The sequence below is a fragment of the Podarcis raffonei genome, chromosome 5 (assembly GCF_027172205.1).
Source record: "Podarcis raffonei isolate rPodRaf1 chromosome 5, rPodRaf1.pri, whole genome shotgun sequence".
NCBI classification, from domain to species: Eukaryota; Metazoa; Chordata; class Lepidosauria; order Squamata; family Lacertidae; genus Podarcis; species Podarcis raffonei.
Window position 1 is genome coordinate 48786645 of NC_070606.1, and position 18882 is coordinate 48805526.

General features: G+C 41.6%; 1 protein-coding gene across 3 annotated transcripts in view; it reads right to left on the reverse strand.

The window, feature by feature from the left end:
- Positions 1 to 2350: 2350 nt before the first annotated feature.
- The window catches only part of INPP5F (inositol polyphosphate-5-phosphatase F), a 40620-nt gene continuing 24088 nt past the window's right edge, over positions 2351 to 18882 (reverse strand). For 2 of the 3 annotated variants that reach the window (XM_053389036.1, XM_053389037.1), the window contains exons 8-20: positions 17809 to 17988; positions 14189 to 14256; positions 13240 to 13364; positions 12563 to 12640; positions 10598 to 10718; positions 10101 to 10229; positions 8812 to 8929; positions 8080 to 8278; positions 7128 to 7199; positions 6915 to 6988; positions 6341 to 6469; positions 5523 to 5610; positions 2351 to 5052 (exon numbers count right to left, since the gene is read on the reverse strand). In XM_053389036.1, the coding sequence (XP_053245011.1) occupies positions 3891 to 5052; positions 5523 to 5610; positions 6341 to 6469; positions 6915 to 6988; positions 7128 to 7199; positions 8080 to 8278; positions 8812 to 8929; positions 10101 to 10229; positions 10598 to 10718; positions 12563 to 12640; positions 13240 to 13364; positions 14189 to 14256; positions 17809 to 17988 (2543 nt within the window). In that variant the 3' untranslated portion in view covers positions 2351 to 3890. The remainder of the gene's footprint in view (positions 5053 to 5522; positions 5611 to 6340; positions 6470 to 6914; positions 6989 to 7127; positions 7200 to 8079; positions 8279 to 8811; positions 8930 to 10100; positions 10230 to 10597; positions 10719 to 12562; positions 12641 to 13239; positions 13365 to 14188; positions 14257 to 17808; positions 17989 to 18882) is intronic. The other variant, XM_053389038.1, reaches the window with a different exon arrangement.

Sequence of the window (18882 nt, forward strand, 5' to 3'; positions counted from 1 at the left end):
TCTTTACTAAAGTGCAGTTATCATTGCCTCACACTAACAGTTCAGTGAGTTTAAGCTTACTGCCTTATTTGGGTGGGAGTTTGAGGCTTGAATCATGGCCAAGAACTTTAGAAAAGCCTATGGAGTCTCCCAAGTTCTTTGAGAGCTTCATTCAGCCATTCCTCAGAGGACTTAACTGAGAATTCTCTCAGTTAAGCCAGTGGCAAGGCTCTGGTATAGCCCCAGAATCATCTCTCCTTCATAGCACTCAAACCTGACAAACCAAGGCAGCTCCTTGGTACAATTTTGATTTTGTGCCTCTGCTTTTCAACATACCATCATACCTGGGTGTAGAACCCAAGAGGCAGCCCGCATCCAGAAAGGCTTCCGTTTCCTCAGCAACTAAGTCCTCTCCCAGAGGTCCCATTAGCTCAGGGTTTGGCAACCTAAGGCCCACGAGCCGCCCCCAAACCGAGCCACCCGCTTCGCCAGTCCCTGCGCGCTGCACTAAACCAGCGCAGCACGGCATGGGGGCTCATTTCCGGGGCGCCGGAACTCATATCGGAAATCACATCTGCAGATGCAGATGCTGGAAATCGTGCGTGCGCGATCCAACCCACAGAGGGATCTCCGCTGGAGTGAACCGGCCCAGTCAAGGTAAACCTTGCCAACCCCTGCATTAGCTGCTTATATTGAGGCAGCTGCCAATGGTGAATGGGCATCGCCCTTGTGCAGGACAACAATTTTATATTTTGCCCATCCCCCCAAAAAAGTCCTTGGAAAGTTTCAAGGTTCCTGTGGTGAGAGGTGTTCTGCATTATTAGCTTGGAAGAAAGGCCACAGAGCTGCAGTCGACTTCATTTGTGCAGCTTCTACAACATCAGTTCCCCACCCCTCCGTCCTTTGGCAGAACACAACACTACTGAGGGTAATATGTATGGGGCTTTGGTGCACCTTGCATAATTTACAGCCTTTGTTGCAGATGTGGCAAGCTGCCATGCATCTAAGATCATAAGTCCACTGCCACCAATACATCCTGGCTGCATCATTGCAATGTTGACACTACATCCAGGTCAAATATATCCACTGTGGCATTCAGAGTTGAATACCTGTTCATGGAGGAGGCCCTTATTTGGTGGAATAGAAGCCAATACTATCAACATATAAGCTACAGATTTAATCAATGCATGAATAATCAACTAATGTCTAACCAGATGATATTCCATGTTTGGAATCTTGTAGACTCCCTTAAGGCAAAAGTAGTGGCAAGTCTTCATTCATGCATGGTAGGTGTTTGGGCATTCCTGCATCTAGCACCAGTATGGTTGGATACCATACATTATGCCTTGGGAGGACTAGGCAAATCAGTGCAGCAAACCTTAAAAGAAATGGGATAAGATACTTTCATAAAAACATCTTCAAACTGAAGTTTTTTCTTTTTAAAATCCTAGACTGAATAGAATTAAAATAGGGCTGCGGACTATATAAACTGACTGTTCAAACAACGTCTGAGGAATCAATGCAAAAGTCTGGTTCATGTATATAACACAAAACTACTGTTTATTCAAGCATGGCATAGCATTAAGTGCAAACCCAGCCCAGCACCTTAACTCATTAAAGGTTGAATTATACTGAAGTCACTAGTATACCAGGGTTTGTAGCTTTATAAACCATGTTAACGTTAATCATAACCTACTGTTATATGCAAGCTATTGCTGCCTTTAATGATGTGCTGGTCTCACTATCAGAATGCTTATCCAAAATCTCAGCTATCTGAACACAAAGAATTATACCCAAACCTTGCTACACAAACAGCTGATTCAGATATCCAAACAGCCAAAGTTTGCCCATTTCCTTACTTGTTTGTACTTTGCTGGTTGGTGGCAGCCATTTCCAGCAGAAACCATGGAGGAAGAGAGGGAGGTAAGACAAATTGTGGAGCAGCAGAGATCAGACAAATCAGTTTTTCCTTTGACTTTTGCTGATTCGCTGCAGCAATTTCAGGCAGACACCACAGGAGGGAGGAAAAAGAGGGAGGGAACAGACAAATTACAAATTAGGAATGTTCCCATTGGAAATAATGGAAATCATTGGCTTATTACTCACCTAGCAAACGATTTCCTAGGAACACATTGTGTTCAGAAAGTGGGGCCTCTGTGTCTTCTCTGGCATAGTTTAAGTGATCATCTGTCAAATGCTTCAACTTTAACTAAAGTCGACATAAACCATGATTTAGCATAATGTGTACACCGAACCAAAGGCATATACTGAATACGGAGTTTCAGACCAACAATGGGGAGAGGCTATATATATTCAGCAACTCAAGAACTAAAAAGGATCTCAGCATTTCAAACACTTACACCAAAATGCATACTATTAGTATTTTTTATTAAAATATTTTATATAGGTCTCCCACGTTAAAACAATACAATATTATTTTAAATATACCCACAAATTTATACAGACACTCCAAAAAAAGGAATACACATTACAGTAATAAGAAATAAATAACAAAATGGAAACAGTATCAAAAGTATTAGACAAGGACAATCAGGTTAAGGTGATGATCACTTCTGTTATAGCAGAGATATTCAAAGACATCATACCACCATTATGACACTCGTTAACTGCTTAGAACAGTACATGCAGTCTAGCTATAGTACACATGTACTAACATACAGAGACCCTGGCTCTAGAATGAGGACTAGTGAGGCTATGAAGCTTAGCAGAATCCAATGTTGTTTCTGCTGCTACATTCTACTATAGAACATCAGTCACAAGACTCCTCCGGGAAATAACAGAATGAGCTATATAGGAAATTACTTCTTACACATCAGGTTTTTGGAATCAGATTCCCGGGGAAACGTTTAGATGCGGCCTCATTCCCCACCAGTACTGTGACAAAGCCAGAATTGGTCTCACAACTGATTACAACTACAACTGTTTCGAAACACTTTGCATTAATTGGATTTTAAATATCAGCTGTATGATTTTATGGATGAGTATGTTTTAGATTATGTCCTTTTTGGTGCTTTCGTGCTTATTTAGGTAATTGTCTCCTCATATGAACACACTAGCACATACCTGACATTCAGCATTTTTTTTTAAAGTTAGACCTTTGTTTTTCCTCAAAAAGAAAAAAAGGCTGCAGCCTAAGAGTAGGGTGTCAAGTTTCACTACAGAAGACACATAATAGCTTGCAGACACACTGTAAGTTTTTTTAAAAGATTATTTATTGTTGTAAGAAAAAACCTTTTCAGCAGCTGCCCTGCAAGCTTTTACTCATTACTATATTATTGATTGCTCCTAGATACCATAGTTATAAATTAACAGAGGTAGGAAGAAGCAAGGAATCGATGGGAGAGGAAGGAGAGTAAACCACCCCCCACAGGCATAGGTATTTAAGTCCTTCCTCTGCAGAGACCACCTCCCTTAGGAATGCAACTAGAACGACAAGAAAACAAATTTAAAAATATAAATAAAAAAAGTTAGTCTGAAAAATAAATAGAATGTCATCTGTGAGTAAAATAGTTCACTGGTACAGTGCAAGATTAATAAGGTTGACAGGTGTTCAGTACCACCCCCCTTCTACATAAATCAGAAGGCCTATAGAAACTGGTCTCAAAAGATAACTGTGCAATGGATCACGCAAACTTAACATGCACATCAACCACTGGTGTATGAGCTACCTGTTTAGTAGTTTTACCTTCACCAGCTCAGCTGCCTGAGGATAATTCTGAAACCCGTTCAGAACCCAATTAGCATCTCCCAAACCTTTCTGTAAACATAGTTACTGGCATTTTTTTTGATACCAATACTTAGTGGCAGTTGGTTCACCCCCTCCCCTCAAGGGGCCGTTACAAACCATTTGTTTAGCAATATGTACAACTTAAATCTGAAACGTGTGCTCTCTAGATCTGAATTATCCGTGTCTGACACTGCGTGAACATTTCTCTCAGTTCATTTTGCTGAATTTCATTTACGGATTCTGGTTCAGCTGGGCTTTTCTGGACTTTAGCCACCGCAAAGCTGATTCCTTGGGTCAAACCAGCTTGTGTAATATTAGCCACCTGAACCATAGAGCTGCGAATCTTTGCAAAAGGAGAGACTGCCCTACTGCCATTACTCTCTGCTGGTGAAGGCGTCATATGAAACCCTGACCCAGCTTCCAGGACACTGGATGAGGAGCCTGGAGTATTATGAGACTTAGCATTGGTGTTTTCTACTGCTAAGAATTGTGATCCTGACTCTGAAAATGGTACATCCAATTTAGATGGTCTGGAAGGAGCCTCAACAGCTGTTCCCAAGCAAGATTCAGTTTTCTTAGAAGCGTTATTGCTAATGCGATCCAACTCTTGCTGAGCTTCTTGAGAATTCATCTCTGTTTCTGAAACACTTGTCATCTTAGTTTGAGCATCCTGCACAAATCTGTGGCAGTAGGCATCAATTGGCTTAGTGAACTCTATTACAGCATTGTCTGTGGCAGGAGTTTCCTGGGGTCCTTTCCCTTCCGATTCAGACTTGTTAGTTTGGTCTTCAAAGTGTGTCACGTGGATTTCTGAAGGAACAGGAATGCTAATGTTAATGTCAGTGCTGCTTATAGACTGGGACCGACTGCCTAGCCGAGGAGCAGAGGCGATGATACCACAACTGGGCAGAACATAATCTATCTGTCCCACGTTCTCCAAGGAGTCCATGAACTGCTGGTCATCATCAGATTTGGAATTTGTAAGGTACTCATCAGAATGGAATGAATCATTGTCGGAGGAGATCTCAATGTCAGATTCTACGTTGGCTTTAGCATCTGCCATGGGATTTTCCATGGTTTCAAGACTACTGTCAGATTTCCAAAGATTCACTTTCAAGTTCGGCTTTAAGAAGTTGACTTTCATTTCAGGCTTCGTGAAGTTCCCCAACTTTCTCAGGTTGCTCATGTTTACATTGGATTTGGTTTGCTTCACTTTCTGATTAAGAGATGAGAACTTGCTCATTAAGTAGTTTTTTCCTTGGGCTAGGGAGCCTCTGTTTTGGGATCTAATACCAATGATGTCCTCATGGGGTTTACTGCTTTTCCTGCAGAATTAAGAAGATCAGTAACTTCCTCTGATATACGTACGTTCAGATATACTTTCAACACATTGCTTAATATTCAGACATGTTCTAATAAATATTTTTTTGTTTAGTGAGACATAAATACAGCACTAGTTTCTGCATACTTTTCTCCTAGATAGCTAGGCATTGACAATCATCTTCCTTCCCTATACCCAAAGCCCCTTGAAGAGAGAACACTCCTTGTGGACTTGCTCCCCAACCTCATTCAGCACGTTGTTGTTTTTTAAAAACCCTCTAATGACACACCCCTCTCCCAAGGGGCACAGTATCAAAAACTTGTAGCTGGGTACTGTAATACTTATATGCATGTGCAGATAAGCTCTTAGTTACTAATTGTCAGTAGACAACTGCTTTAAGCAACCAGTACAAGTATTATGATTCAAGTGATTTGGGGCTCCAATAACTCCTAGAAGGGAAGGGTATTAACTCACCTCTCCAGTTTCTTCTCAATAATGGCTACATCTAACCCCATGGCTTGTTTTGTGATTCGCAGCATCTCCGCAATGCACTGAAGAGTATCTGAAATGCACATTATTTGTCCATTATATCCATTAATAGAGCATATTCTCTCTTACTACTTCTGTTTTGTGAAAACTGAGTGTGTAGATGCTTCAGTGAAGCTTTTCTATTGGTTTCACTTTTAACCTGGCAAGGGAGCCATTTAGCATAAAGCAATTTGAAATGAGAGACACCCATCATTCTGCAACTGGCAAATTAATGCAGCCATATAGCTGAACACAAGCATAAAAGAATGAGGACTATTCCTAGTTGTTGATTGGATAAAGTATTATCCCCTCTTAAATGTATCTTTAAATGCAGGTCTGCTTCATTCACATACAAAGCAGATGGAGTGGGTGTCACTGAAAGAGCCAAAGGAGAGCAACATATATGAAAAGGAAGCTTCTCTTCCACCCTGCAGTCTGTCCCTCCTCCTCCTTTGAAGGGAGCAAAGCTGGGAGAACATCATAGTTTGGGCCTTAAAGGAGTTGGCATCTATAATTCATGTTGATTAATTCAGTTGATTGACTAAAAAACCCGGATCTGAAATGTGGAGTGTTAAGTTTTTCTGCTCAAGTTCTTGAAAAGTAGCAATTTCCTTTCCTTCGTGTTCTCAGTGAACCTATTTTGTTTAATTCAACTCAATTGTTTAGCTCAATTCTTATAATTAAGTTCTACTTTCTATATGCAGTGCTCAGACTTGGGAAAAGTGGTTTACCTCTCTTCTAAAAACTTTGTAGAAGTGCGTTACCTTTTCCATCCTCTTCAGGGTTGCGCATCACCGCTCTAAGAGTATGGAAATATCCACTTGTGTCTTTGTATTTATAATGGAGCCTCATGCACGAGAACTTGGGCTTCCCAAAGAGAGTTGGTTCGGGACCTTTACAAAAAGCATGAATATTTTTAGAAATAAAGAACATAACTTTCTAAATAACACCTCAGAACCTTTCAGCTCTTTTCCTAAGCAGCCATTCTACTTTATTACATCACTGGGAGAAATGTAACAGTGAGACCACCCTCTGCTGACTTAGCTGAGATCAACTGCCCTCCTAGAATGTTCCTCTGCTGTTCTATTATGTAAATGCATTACATATAAGGACATAGTTGGTACAATGGATTTGCTTGTTTTGCCTTTTGTATTGCGCCTCTTGCATTGCTATTGTTGACAACAAGTGGGGGCATATAAATGTAGCAAATCCTGGATGCTCAATATATAGAAGAGGCTGTTATTCATTCATGTGTTTTCAATGATTGTGACAAATACCTTAAGTTTAGGCAGGAAATGAGGAGAGAACAGCTAAAATGCAACAACTTTGAGGTCTTACCTATTTCTATTCTTTCCAAATCTTCAAGGCTCAGCCTTTGGTATTGATTTACTTTATCTACTTCATCATCATAACTAGACAAAAAGACATCAATGCCAACAGTTAGATCTGGATTGAATCACACCTGAATCCTATTACAATGCAATAAAAAAGTAGCAAAGATGTTCTGATATCTTTGTTTTCAATGTGTAAAGTAGAAAGAATCTTACTTACTAGGCTACATAGTATGCTGAGTTAGAAAGCAGAAGGAGGACATCCACATCTTTATGAGTAGCATCCGCAAGGCTAAACAAAAATGAACAGAGTATTTTTCACAGGATGACATGAAAATTTCATAGCACTTTTCTGAAGCCTTTTACACCCTGCAACTAGTATGGAGTCAATCATTAGTAATGACAACAACAACCATGTTTACTAATGCCTTGCTTCATAAACTCTGTCAATAAAACCTAGAAATCCTTCTCTTCTTCAAAATTTTGTTTTGCTGTATATTTCAAAGTAAATTACTGTTCTGAGGTACCATAGTAACGCCCTCAGGGAGTTGTAGCATAGGTGTGGTAACATCCTGAATGATCCAACCACCCACATGGCTAGTTTTAGATATTACCATGGCAGCAGTTATTAAAGTCATTTTTCCCCACCTTCAAAACAAGTTTCCATGGGAGCTCCAACAGAAAATACAACAACAAATGCAGCAAACCAATTTAAAACAAAATATACAGAATAATGACAGAAGCAGAAGCTCCCTCAATGTAAGAAGTGAGGTTACAGGGAAACAGGCAGAGGGCCTTCTATGTGCACCTTGCGGAGGAAATAAACAACATTCTGACTTTTAGAAGACATTTGAAGGTAGCCCTGTATAGGGAAGTTTTTAATGTTTGATGTTTTACTGTGTTTTAATTTGCTGGAAATCACCTAGAGTGGCTGGGGTAAACCAGTCAGATGGGTGTCATATAAATAATAAATTGTTGTTGCTGTTAGGAGGGCATGTACCAGAGGTTGAGCATAGTCAGAAAATATGGCCTCTAATTACTTGAAAAACAATTAAGACTCACCTCTTCCCCAATCCCCACTGTATCCCTCTACCACCTCATTACACATTTGGTCACTGTGAAAGATGCCATGGTACTTTAAGATCTATGTAACCATAGAACATTCTGCATACCTTGGGTCACAGTCAATAAGTGCCCAACCACCATGGAATTTTTCATCATCTGGTAATAGTAACTTCATGTAACTTTGCAATAACTGGCTAATCAGTTCCTGATGACTTCTCAAGTTCTCCTTGTGCAGCGCTTCATGTTCTTTCTCTTTTGTGAATATGGAATAAAGATCCTCTGTCACAGGAATGCCCTGCATTAAATCTAGACACACACAAAACAAAACAAACAAAACAAAAACACTGAATGCATAATGAATGTATAACAATATCAATGCATAACAGGAATAAAGCTGGCAGTAAGTTACTAAATGGACTGCTTTGATTAAGTTATACCTCTGACTCTTGGGATTTAGGTATTTTGAAATTCTTAAGCAAGACCTAAGCAATGCTCAAGTTACAAGGGGCATGCCTTCATTATCTTTAGGAAACAAGTGGATTTCACTATGAGTCTTCCCTGCCTTTTCCACCATGATTCAAGACTTAAGTATTAAAAAACAATTCACTGATTACAAATGGAGAGAGTTTTATTGCCAAAACTTCTAGAAAACTCAGCTAAAATGAGTCAGTCTCGTTCATACTTTTAAAAATATACAAAACAAGATTTTGACCTATTTAGTAGTAGAAAACACAGACCCAAACACCTTTAACATTTCAAAGAAACCAACATGAAAAGAAAATTCAACAGATACATAGTAGACAATTATTCAGTACGGAAATTGACTGAAACTATCTTACCAATGACTGCCTGCCTATAAGCATCCCTGAAGCGGTTTAAGTAGTATCTATTTGCAGAATTAACACCATCTTTCATGACTCCTGCCAGCTTCCTTTCACCAGTTCTTGTGAAATCACCCTATTGCACAAAACACATCTTTGAATACTCAGTGCATTGGTTATTCATATGAGAGACATCTTAAGTAACATTAAAACACGAGGTCTGTATTGGGGTTTCTCAAAAAGTGGGCTAGGAATCGCTTTCAGGTGGGCCTCAGGGTTTCAGTCTGCACAATCCCTCCTCACTTGCCTATCCCACCCCACTAGCTGTTCCACAGCCTTTGCTTGGATCAATACCAATATCAGCAACCCTTCGCATGCTGAGTTACAGTGATTGGGAGACACAGGTGTTCAAGGGAGATGGGGGAAGAGGAATGGAAGGTTTCGGAGGGAGGGGGAAAGCCAGAAGAGGTGTTGCAGGAAACTTTTAAGATAAAAGGTTAATGATTTATTATCACAATCATCATTATTGTTAAACAAACTGGAAAGAGAAAAGAGGATAATGGAGGAAAGCTCTTATAGGAGAAAATAAAGCATAAGAAGATCAGGGAGCAGGACTGAACGAGACAGGCAGCTGGGTGGGTGGTGAATAGCAAGCAAACTAAATGTGAAGGGAGGATAGCAGAAGAAATCACCGGAGACAGGTAAAAATATGTTTAGAGTCCTGTGTGGGTGGGAAGGGAAAATACCTTTCTACTTAGACCCCTCTGGATCAACAAATTCTGCCTTACACGGGAAGGCTGACTCATGATACCTCAAGAGCAAATGCCTGTAATTAGCTGGAGGAAAGCTGAGCTATGGAATTTTTTCCTACAAAGAAAATGCTGTAATAAAGAATTTAGCAATTTCAAAGATCGACTGGCTCGCTAGAAAATGCCTGGAACTTCCATCTGATTAATTCCAAACTCTGCCTCAATCTGCCACTATTTTGTGACAGGCTCTGCCCCTGCACTGCAGTTTTTTTGACTGCTGGGCCTCAGCAATTTTCAGCTGTCTCTAGCTGGCCACATCGGTAGAAAGTTTGAGAACCCCTGATCTATAGTATTAACTGTAGAACAGTGAAATCTATGGACGGGATTCAGCTAACCAGCCCAGTCAGCAGAAGTCCTGTACATTAAGATGTGATGTGTTAAACCAAAACAATAAGCTCCTGTATAAACCTTGTAAACTATTCCTGTTATAAGGTCAATTAACGAAACTGAAAAGGATTACCTTAAGAGTTATTTTTACTTGAAGTGAAATGTTTTTACCTTTAAAGCTGCTGTTCCCGCATATTGTCTGCTTATGGCATCGCCATTGTTAGCCCATATAATCTGGTAGATCCGATTGCATTTCATTGGCAGTGGTTGTTCCGGTGGCATCACACCCAACTTCTTCAACTGGAATTTAATTTTATTGTTATTACTAAGTGCCATTCTTTCGTCTTTTTTTTTTTTACTCTAGGAGTGTAGAGCTGTTATCTTTCTTCTGAAGCTACAGAAAGCAAGTTTATTCCATTTGTCTGTTAACCACTGAAACCTTGTTCTCCAAACATCAAACAAAAATTTGAATTTGCGTATATTACTTGCGCATCCATGGCAAGGGTAATAACTACTGTCCTCCACTAAGATCATGCTTCACATTAGAAGAATTATCCTGAAGCAATTTAAGTAGGAATAGACTATGCACACATTCCATACTAGTCTAATTGACTATATTTCACATAGTTCTCATTAATACAGGCTTTTGAAAACTGAAGTTGCAATACCTGCTGTTCCATAACTATACGGGCCACGGCAGCTTGGACAACGTTGGTTCGATCCAGGCAATCCATGCAGTTAACTCGGAAAATCCCTTCCTGCTTACAAATCACTCCAGCTTGGTCCACCCTTGCAAAAAGTGAAGAAGAAAAATATTAGAAAGCTTAAAGTGAAAAGATCCTACATCCCTCGATGTAGAAAAAAATATACTCTTACTGGAAGTGACTAAACCATAACGCTTATCTACAGGGGGTGCAATCTGGCCCAAAATTTCATTTTCCCTAAACCACCCCCACCTATCCGGATGATGGGTGGGATGGCAGGATTAAATTCTGCATCGTCTGAGCGCCTGCACAGCCAAAGTAGTGGGATTTAATCCCTGCTCATCAGCTGATGAGCAGGGGTTAAATCCTCCTCAGTTCAAACAAGTGTGGCAAGGGCTGTCTGAAACTCCCTCCCCTCTTCCATTCTGCTGGTCTTGCACCTGGCTCCTTCAGTTCTCTTGTGTTTTCCCTTGTCCAGCTTGAGGGGACTAGTTCAGCTTTAGACCCTCCCCTCCTTCTCTTTTCATAGTTACAGCATGCTTTTCCCCCCCTTCTCTCCTATTTCCTGAGGAAGGCTGTCTCATGGTCTGGACAGGGTGGCTTGAGATGAGAAGAAGAATATGGGAGAGGAGAAACTACACCCAGTATTTTACAGGTATCGCTACACTTCTTACAGGTGCACATACCACTGCTCACTAGAGAAGCCCCCTTTTAGTGGATCTGCAAGAAGCAGGGTTTCTCTTGATTGCCACGATGCTTGCAAAAAGCAGTGTTTGCTGTCTTAAAACAGAAATCCCATTAAGGGTATGGACCATGGAGCCAAAAAAGCTTCCCCACCCCTGTCACAGGGGAAACAAAGAACATTACTCTCAAGAAACTAATTTCTTGTCCTTCAAAAAGGGCACCTAAACATTACCCATTCTGTGTGAGGTAACTGTATTATCACTGATGAGATGCTATCGTTTTATTAACCTGAGCTTTAAATACTGTCCAAACCTCTCCTAATTAATTTTATTAACACTATTATATGCTGCCTTTAAGAGTCAAAAGTCTTCTAAGGAAACTTCCCATAAAATATATAACATGAGTAACAAAAACATCCAAACAGTAACTAAAATAACCACTGATGAAACCAAGCTCAGTAATTATGCCTAAATATCCAGTTCAGTAATTATGGTTAAGAACTCTTTTAATTCAGCAGCTGAATAAAACCCATTTAAGAAAATGTGACAAAGAACAAAGACGACTTTAGGCCTGCAGCAATGGAGTCCTGACATTCTCTAATTGGCAGTATGTTCCACAAATGTACGGTCACCACTGAGAAAATCTCTGTCCTATATGCCTTCAAGCTTAATTTTTCTCCTGGCAGAGACATAAATAAGGCTTCAGCTGCTGAAAAGTGTGGGCAACTTAGTTCCACACCATTCAAAGGTTATTAGGACCTGCACTTTCAAATAGGACAGAAATGCACCAGCAACTGGTGAAATATAGGTTCCATTTGATCTGATCACCTGACCCCATCATTACTTGGGCAGCCAGATTTCCAAACTGTATTTAAATGCAGCCCAAATGGAATGCATTACCATAGTCCAGCCTGGGCATCACCAGGTGCAATGAAAACTGAGAAAAGGCATGTCCTCCCCAAATAGACATGTACACCAGTTGTGAACATAAGATGGTAAAAAGCACCCTGGCCACTTCTACTAACCAAGCATTCCCAGTTAGCAGCCAGCCCAGAAGAACTGCCAAAGTGTACACTGGGTACTTCAAGGGATATACAAGCTCATCTTGGACCAGTTGTAAATCACCGGCCGGAATAAGCTACCCTATCAAGCAGTGTGTGTATCATTACAAGAGTGCAAGTGGCATGCAATCATTTATGTAAATTTATTTTCTGTTTCAGAGTGAAATTAACATGCTAATACTAACCAGCACCACTTCACATCAGTGATTATGTCCGAAATGGCATCTGTCAATGTTTGAACATTTTCAAACTTCATTCCACGGCTAAAATGTACAAAGAAAATACAATTTACTGATTTCTTTTTCTTTTTTTTCAACACAAAAACATGGAAATTCATCCGAGAGATGCTTATATAATAATGGTCAGTACATAGGTGTATTAAAAATAACACATTATTTAATACGACCATGGGGGACGCAGATAAGGAATTGTGCAGGTCATTGTTTGAAGAGTAAGATTAAAAGTTCCACTGAATTTTTACTCTTAAAGAAATGCAGTACTGTATATTTTATATCAAATGAAATCTGGAAAAAAATAATCCTTATGGAGATTTTTAAAAAACATTTTCTAATATCTGTCACAGACAAATCAACTTAAATAGCTATGCACATGCCCAAAATCCTGACTTACTCTCTGACATCAGTATGTATGAACACATACAAGAAAATATTCATCTAAACATTTTTATAAAGACAATATTTCAAAATGACAGTTTACAAAGATGTTGAAAACATTCACAGAGGCACAACTTAGCTCTGGAAAACACCTGCCATACTATACCAGCTTACAAGAAACATGTAATGGCATGGAATGATTTAGCATTTTTGTATTAAATTGCTATAAGACATTTTGACAGACTTACCAGTGTTCATGGAAGTCAAATGAAACATATGTAAGACTTGGATTGTTGTACATTAAAACTTGTTTAAGATAGGAATCACCAATAATTTTTTCTCGTCCAGCTTGGTCCACCAAGTTAATGATAATCTGTTAAAAGTTACCAAAATAAAAATGCAAACAAGTACATAAGACAAATGAAATCTAACAAGTATGTACTGGGGCAAATATGTCTAGTCTAGGAGAAGTTAAAGGTGACTGCTGTGTGCTTTCTCAATAAGTTCTAGAAGCTCCCTCAGAAACTGTGTCCTTTAGAGTGCCATCAATTAATTATGTAATCCAACATTATGGGCTAATTATGGTAGAAAAGTTGCTTTTCTCCTAGCTCTCCAACATTTGGGATTAGGATAAAAAGAGTTTGCATACACAAATGCACAGAGACCTGCCAAGGCAGCAACAATAGTTGGGATGCTCTCTGGCATACAACTGCTGTTTGGTCCTAAGCATGTCACCTTATAAGGTTGTAATTGTTGTTCCACTGGTTGGAACTGCGAGAAGCCAAGTTACAGAGAACCAGAAGGAGGGCCTTCTCAGTAGTGGCACCCACCCTATGGAATGCCCTCCCACCAGATGTCAAACAGAACAACAACTACCAGACTTTTAGAAGACATCTGAAGGCAGCCCTGTTTAGGGAAGCTTTTAACGTTTGACGGACTACTGTATTTTAATATTTTGTTGGAAGCCGCCCAGAGTGGCTGGCGAAACCCAACCAGATGGGCGGGGTATTATTATTATTATTATTATTATTATTATTATTATTATTATATCATCATCATCATCATCATCAACAGGAACAGCTTTCAATATGAAATCCAACCATTTAGTTCTATTCTTCATAAGTTAAAAGATATACATCACCATTACAATAGTTCCAAACTTTTAATATTTGATCTTGTAATAATTTGGAAACCCACCTGTTTTGTATAAATTTTCAACTGTTCTTCAAAATGTGCACGGAAATATGGAACAGTTTCTTTTTCACCTGCAAAAAAAAATACCTTGTTAAGGAAGCTTGGGGGATGAAATGGGCACGTTTAAAGTATTCAAACAGGGCCATGTTGGAAGTACGTGCATGGAGGAGTCTGTGGAAAGAAATTCATAGGAAAGAGAAAATTACCGCTAAGAGACGAATGTGGGCAATTCTGGAGAATAAATGAATTTCAGAGCATTTTTCCATAAGAACTCTTTCTTCCAGTTCAGCACCACTCCAGAACAGAACTGCAGCCTGATATCTCATCTAATGCTGGAGCTTGCCATTATCCCAACCATCTTCACTACCAGGTTAAATGAACAGGTGCATCTAATTCACTGTAAGAAACCCCTGGGGAGATGTACCTTTCTAATACATTTGGAAATACTTAAACTGAAACTCGGCACTATTTTAAGTATTATCCTCCTCAAATGTCAGGTGAATGCAAGAATGTGATTTCATCTCTACTTTGCTTGAAAAGCTTTGCTTTATGGGGAAGGGGTGGTAAAGCAACATTCTGCAGCAGAGTACAACTCAGGTTCAATCTCTAGCATTCTCAGCTTGATTATGGATTTACAAGTAGCATGCTCTCAGCTGATCTAACTTAACAGCCACATTCAAGACTTTCAGGCTTTTGATCTGATTCCATATAAAGTGATCTGTGCAAGTTTCAAGATGCCATCAGAAATTTAGTTTGCAGAGTGGTTGCTTCCATAGAAGGATGTCAAACAAAGGGTTGTAGGTTTACGTTATTAAATTAATACCCTTCTTTATGTGTACCTGGAACATCACTGTTCCCCTGCCACTCTTAAGAACTCAGCCTCCATGGGGCTGTCCCTGAATAAGTTTGGCCCAACTCATAGTCATGGACATGCCTTAGACCTGGTGTTCACCTCTAGTGACGTGGGTGATCTGACACTAAGTAAAAGTGAAACAAAAGAAGTGCCATGGTCAGATCACTTCCTGGTGCAACTGGACTTCTCCGCGACCCTTCCCCTCTGCAGGGAGGTGGGACCAATTCGGATGGTCCGCCCCCGCCACTTAATGGATCCAGATGGTTTCCAGAGAGTGGTAGGGGATGCTTTATCCCATGTTGATGGCCTTTCAGCTGATTCCCTGGTGGCCCGCTGGAATGCGGAGTTAACCAGGGCTATCGACTGTCTGGCTCCGAAGCGCCCTCTCCGATTGCATGGAGCCCGGACAGCCCCGTGGTTTTCTTCGGAGCTGAGGGCGATGAAACAATCGCTGAGACGGCTAGAGCGTCGGTGGCAAAAAACTCACTCCGAATCTGACCGGACACAGGTTAGAGCTCAACTTCGAGCCTACCAAGTGGCGATAGCGACGGCGAAGAAGACTTTCTTCACCGCCTCTATTGCATCTGCAGAAAATAGTAGCAGGAGACTCTTTCAGGTGGTTCGTAATTTAACGGAACCACCTTTACCACCGGGGCCTTGTAAAGACCCCAAGATCTCCTGCAACGATTTTGCAAAGTTTTTTGCAGATAAAATCACTCATATTCGGAAGGAGCTAGACACCACCGTGGGAGCAGGGCTGGGGCGGGAGAGTGCTAGAGCTCTGCCTGGTCAAGTTGCATGGAATCAATTTCAATCCGTTACCCCCGAGGATGTGGACAGGCTGCTTGGACGCGTGAAACCAACCACCTGTCTCCTTGATCCTTGCCCATCCTGGCTAATAAAAGCAAGCCGGGAAGGGCTGGGCGATGGGCTCTGCGGGGTGGTGAATGCTTCCCTCTGTGAGGGAACATTCCCAGATCCGCTGAAAGAAGCGGTCATTAAACCGCTTCTTAAAAAACCATCTTTAGACCCGGCCAGTATGGCCAACTATCGCCCAGTCTCAAATCTTCCATTCTTGGGCAAGGTGATTGAGCGCGTGGTTGCTGAACAACTCCAGGCACGCCTGGAGGATGCGGACCATTTGGATCCCTTCCAATCAGGATTCAGGCCTCATCATGGGACTGAAACTGCCTTGGTCGCGCTGGTTGATGATCTCCGGCGAGCTAGGGACAAAGGTGAGAGTTGTTTCCTGGTTCTGCTGGATCTCTCAGCGGCCTTTGATACAATCGACCATAACATTCTTCTGGACCGTCTAGAGGGGCTGGGAGCTGGGGGCACTGTTATGCAGTGGTTTCGCTCCTTCCTCCTGGGCCGTGTTCAGAAAGTGGTGGTGGGGGATGAGTGTTCAGACCCCTGGGCCCTCACTTGCGGGGTGCCTCAGGGTTCCGTCCTCTCCCCCATGCTTTTTAACATCTATATGAAGCCACTGGGAGAGATCATCAGGGGGTTTGGACTGGGTGTCCATCAATATGCAGATGATACCCAGCTCTACCTCTCTTTCAAATCAGAACCAGTGAAGGCGGTGAAGGTCCTGTGTGAGTGCCTGGAGGCAGTTGGAGGATGGATGGCGGCTAATGGATTGAGGTTGAATCCTGACAAGACAGAAGTACTGTTTTTGGGGGACAGGGGGCGGGCTGGTGTGGAGGACTCCCTGGTCCTGAATGGGGTAACTGTGCCCCTGAAGGACCAGGTGCGCAGCCTGGGAGTCATTTTGGACTCACAGCTGTCCATGGAGGCGCAGGTCAATTCTGTGTCCAGGGCAGCTGTCTACCAACTCCACCTGGTACGCAGGCTGAGACCCTACCTGCCCGCGGACTGTCTCGCCAGAGTGGTGCATGCTCTGGTTATCTCCCGCTTGGACTACTGCAATGCGCTCTACGTGGGGCTACCTTTGAAGGTGACTCGGAAACTACAACTAATCCAGAATGCGGCAGCTAGACTGGTGACTGGGGGCGGCCGCCGAGACCATATAACACCGGTCTTGAAAGACCTACATTGGCTCCCAGTACGTTTCCGAGCACAATTCAAAGTGCTGGTGTTGACCTTTAAAGCCCTAAACGGCCTTGGCCCAGTATACCTGAAGGAGCGTCTCCACCCCCATCGTTCTGCCCGGATGCTGAGGTCCAGCGCCGAGGGCCTTCTGGCGGTTCCCTCATTGCGAGAAGCAAAGCTACAGGGAACCAGGCAGAGGGCCTTCTCGGTAGTGGCGCCTGCCCTGTGGAACGCCCTCCCATCAGATGTCAAAGCGATAAATAACTACTTGACATTCAGAAGACATCTTAAGGCAGCCCTGTTCAGGGAAGTTTTTAATCTGTGATATTTTAGTGTATTTTTGGTTTCTATGGAAGCCGCCCAGAGTGGCTGGGGAAACCCAGCCAGATGGGCGGGGTACAAATAATAAATTATTATTATTATTATTATTATCAAAAAAGTTTCATCTGTGTAGTTTGGTTTACAGTGTTCACACAACACATCCAAGTGGCACTTGTCCCTTTGGGAACTGTCCCTCTGCCAACTGAGTGTCAAATAATGCGAGCAGCAGCTTGCTATATCCTGGAGTATGGAGATAACAGCAATGACAATACTCCAGGTACATGTGAAGGGACAAAAGTGACTATCTTTACTACGACCTGAAACATAGCTATAAATATTTAAGTCTATCAAACACTGTAGTAAGAGCATAAATCACTCATAAGGTACCAACGCTTACATTTGTCCAGTCGTGGCCGGGGATTGTATCTGTAACCAACCTGACTCCAGAACACAGGCACTGAGCCTCTCGTCTGAACGAAAGAGAGGGTGTGGTTATGGACGTGAATCAATTGTTCTGTCTCCACATAATTTGCCACATTCCCATTTTTATCAACGCCTCTCCGTTTGTAACGCATTCCTTTAAAAAACAACAACAAAGAATTCTCAGGAAGGATATAGCAATCCTATGCACAGTATTTGTTAGCGTAATTTCCAGCTGTTAAATGCTACTCCATTATAGCAAAAGAATAATGAGATCAAAAATGTCAAATCAAAAGTCAAACTGGTATCAGTAGATTAAATTAGTCCTACGGCAGATATTTGGGGGTGGGGGGAATTAGATGGCTGAAATCAATTTGTAAATTCAGAAGACTACAGTGAATCTTACGTAGTTCATTTATTTTATGTATTTTATTTTATGTAGCCGGTTTTTATTTTAAAAACAGCTTATTTTCCTCACAATAAATACACAGGGTTATGAAAACTAATTCCTGTTTTTTTGGGGGGGCAGGGGTGTGGCATATATTCAAGGTGGGATTCACCTAGCAAACCCCATCAGCAGAAGTCATGTGCAAGGACTTCTACCTGAACAATGGGGCTTCCCCCCCGACTCCTCCCCCTTCATACCTTGAAATTGGCTCATGGGAGGGAACCCCCAGAATAGCATGCAGGGGGACAGAGGAAGGGTTGTTCTGTCTGGCAATGCTTGCACAGATGGAACAACTGGAAGAGTATGATGATGAATTCCACCCTCAGTGTTTATTACCATTTCTGATTTATATGGCGATGGCAAGCCCTGCAAAGCAGTTGGAAAAGTTATTCTTGCCAGCCACACAGGTTATCAGTAAGAGAATTCAATTAGAAATGTGTATGTTTCTGCATATTAAATAATTGTTGATAACTTTAGGATCCAAGCCAATAGCTTTGTTAAGTTATTAAGGATGTCCACATAAGGAAAGTTTCCAATCCCCTCCTCTCCCCTGTGCTCCCCGCAAAAAAGGCTTTGGGGGTAGCACAGGATAGTATGGAGGAG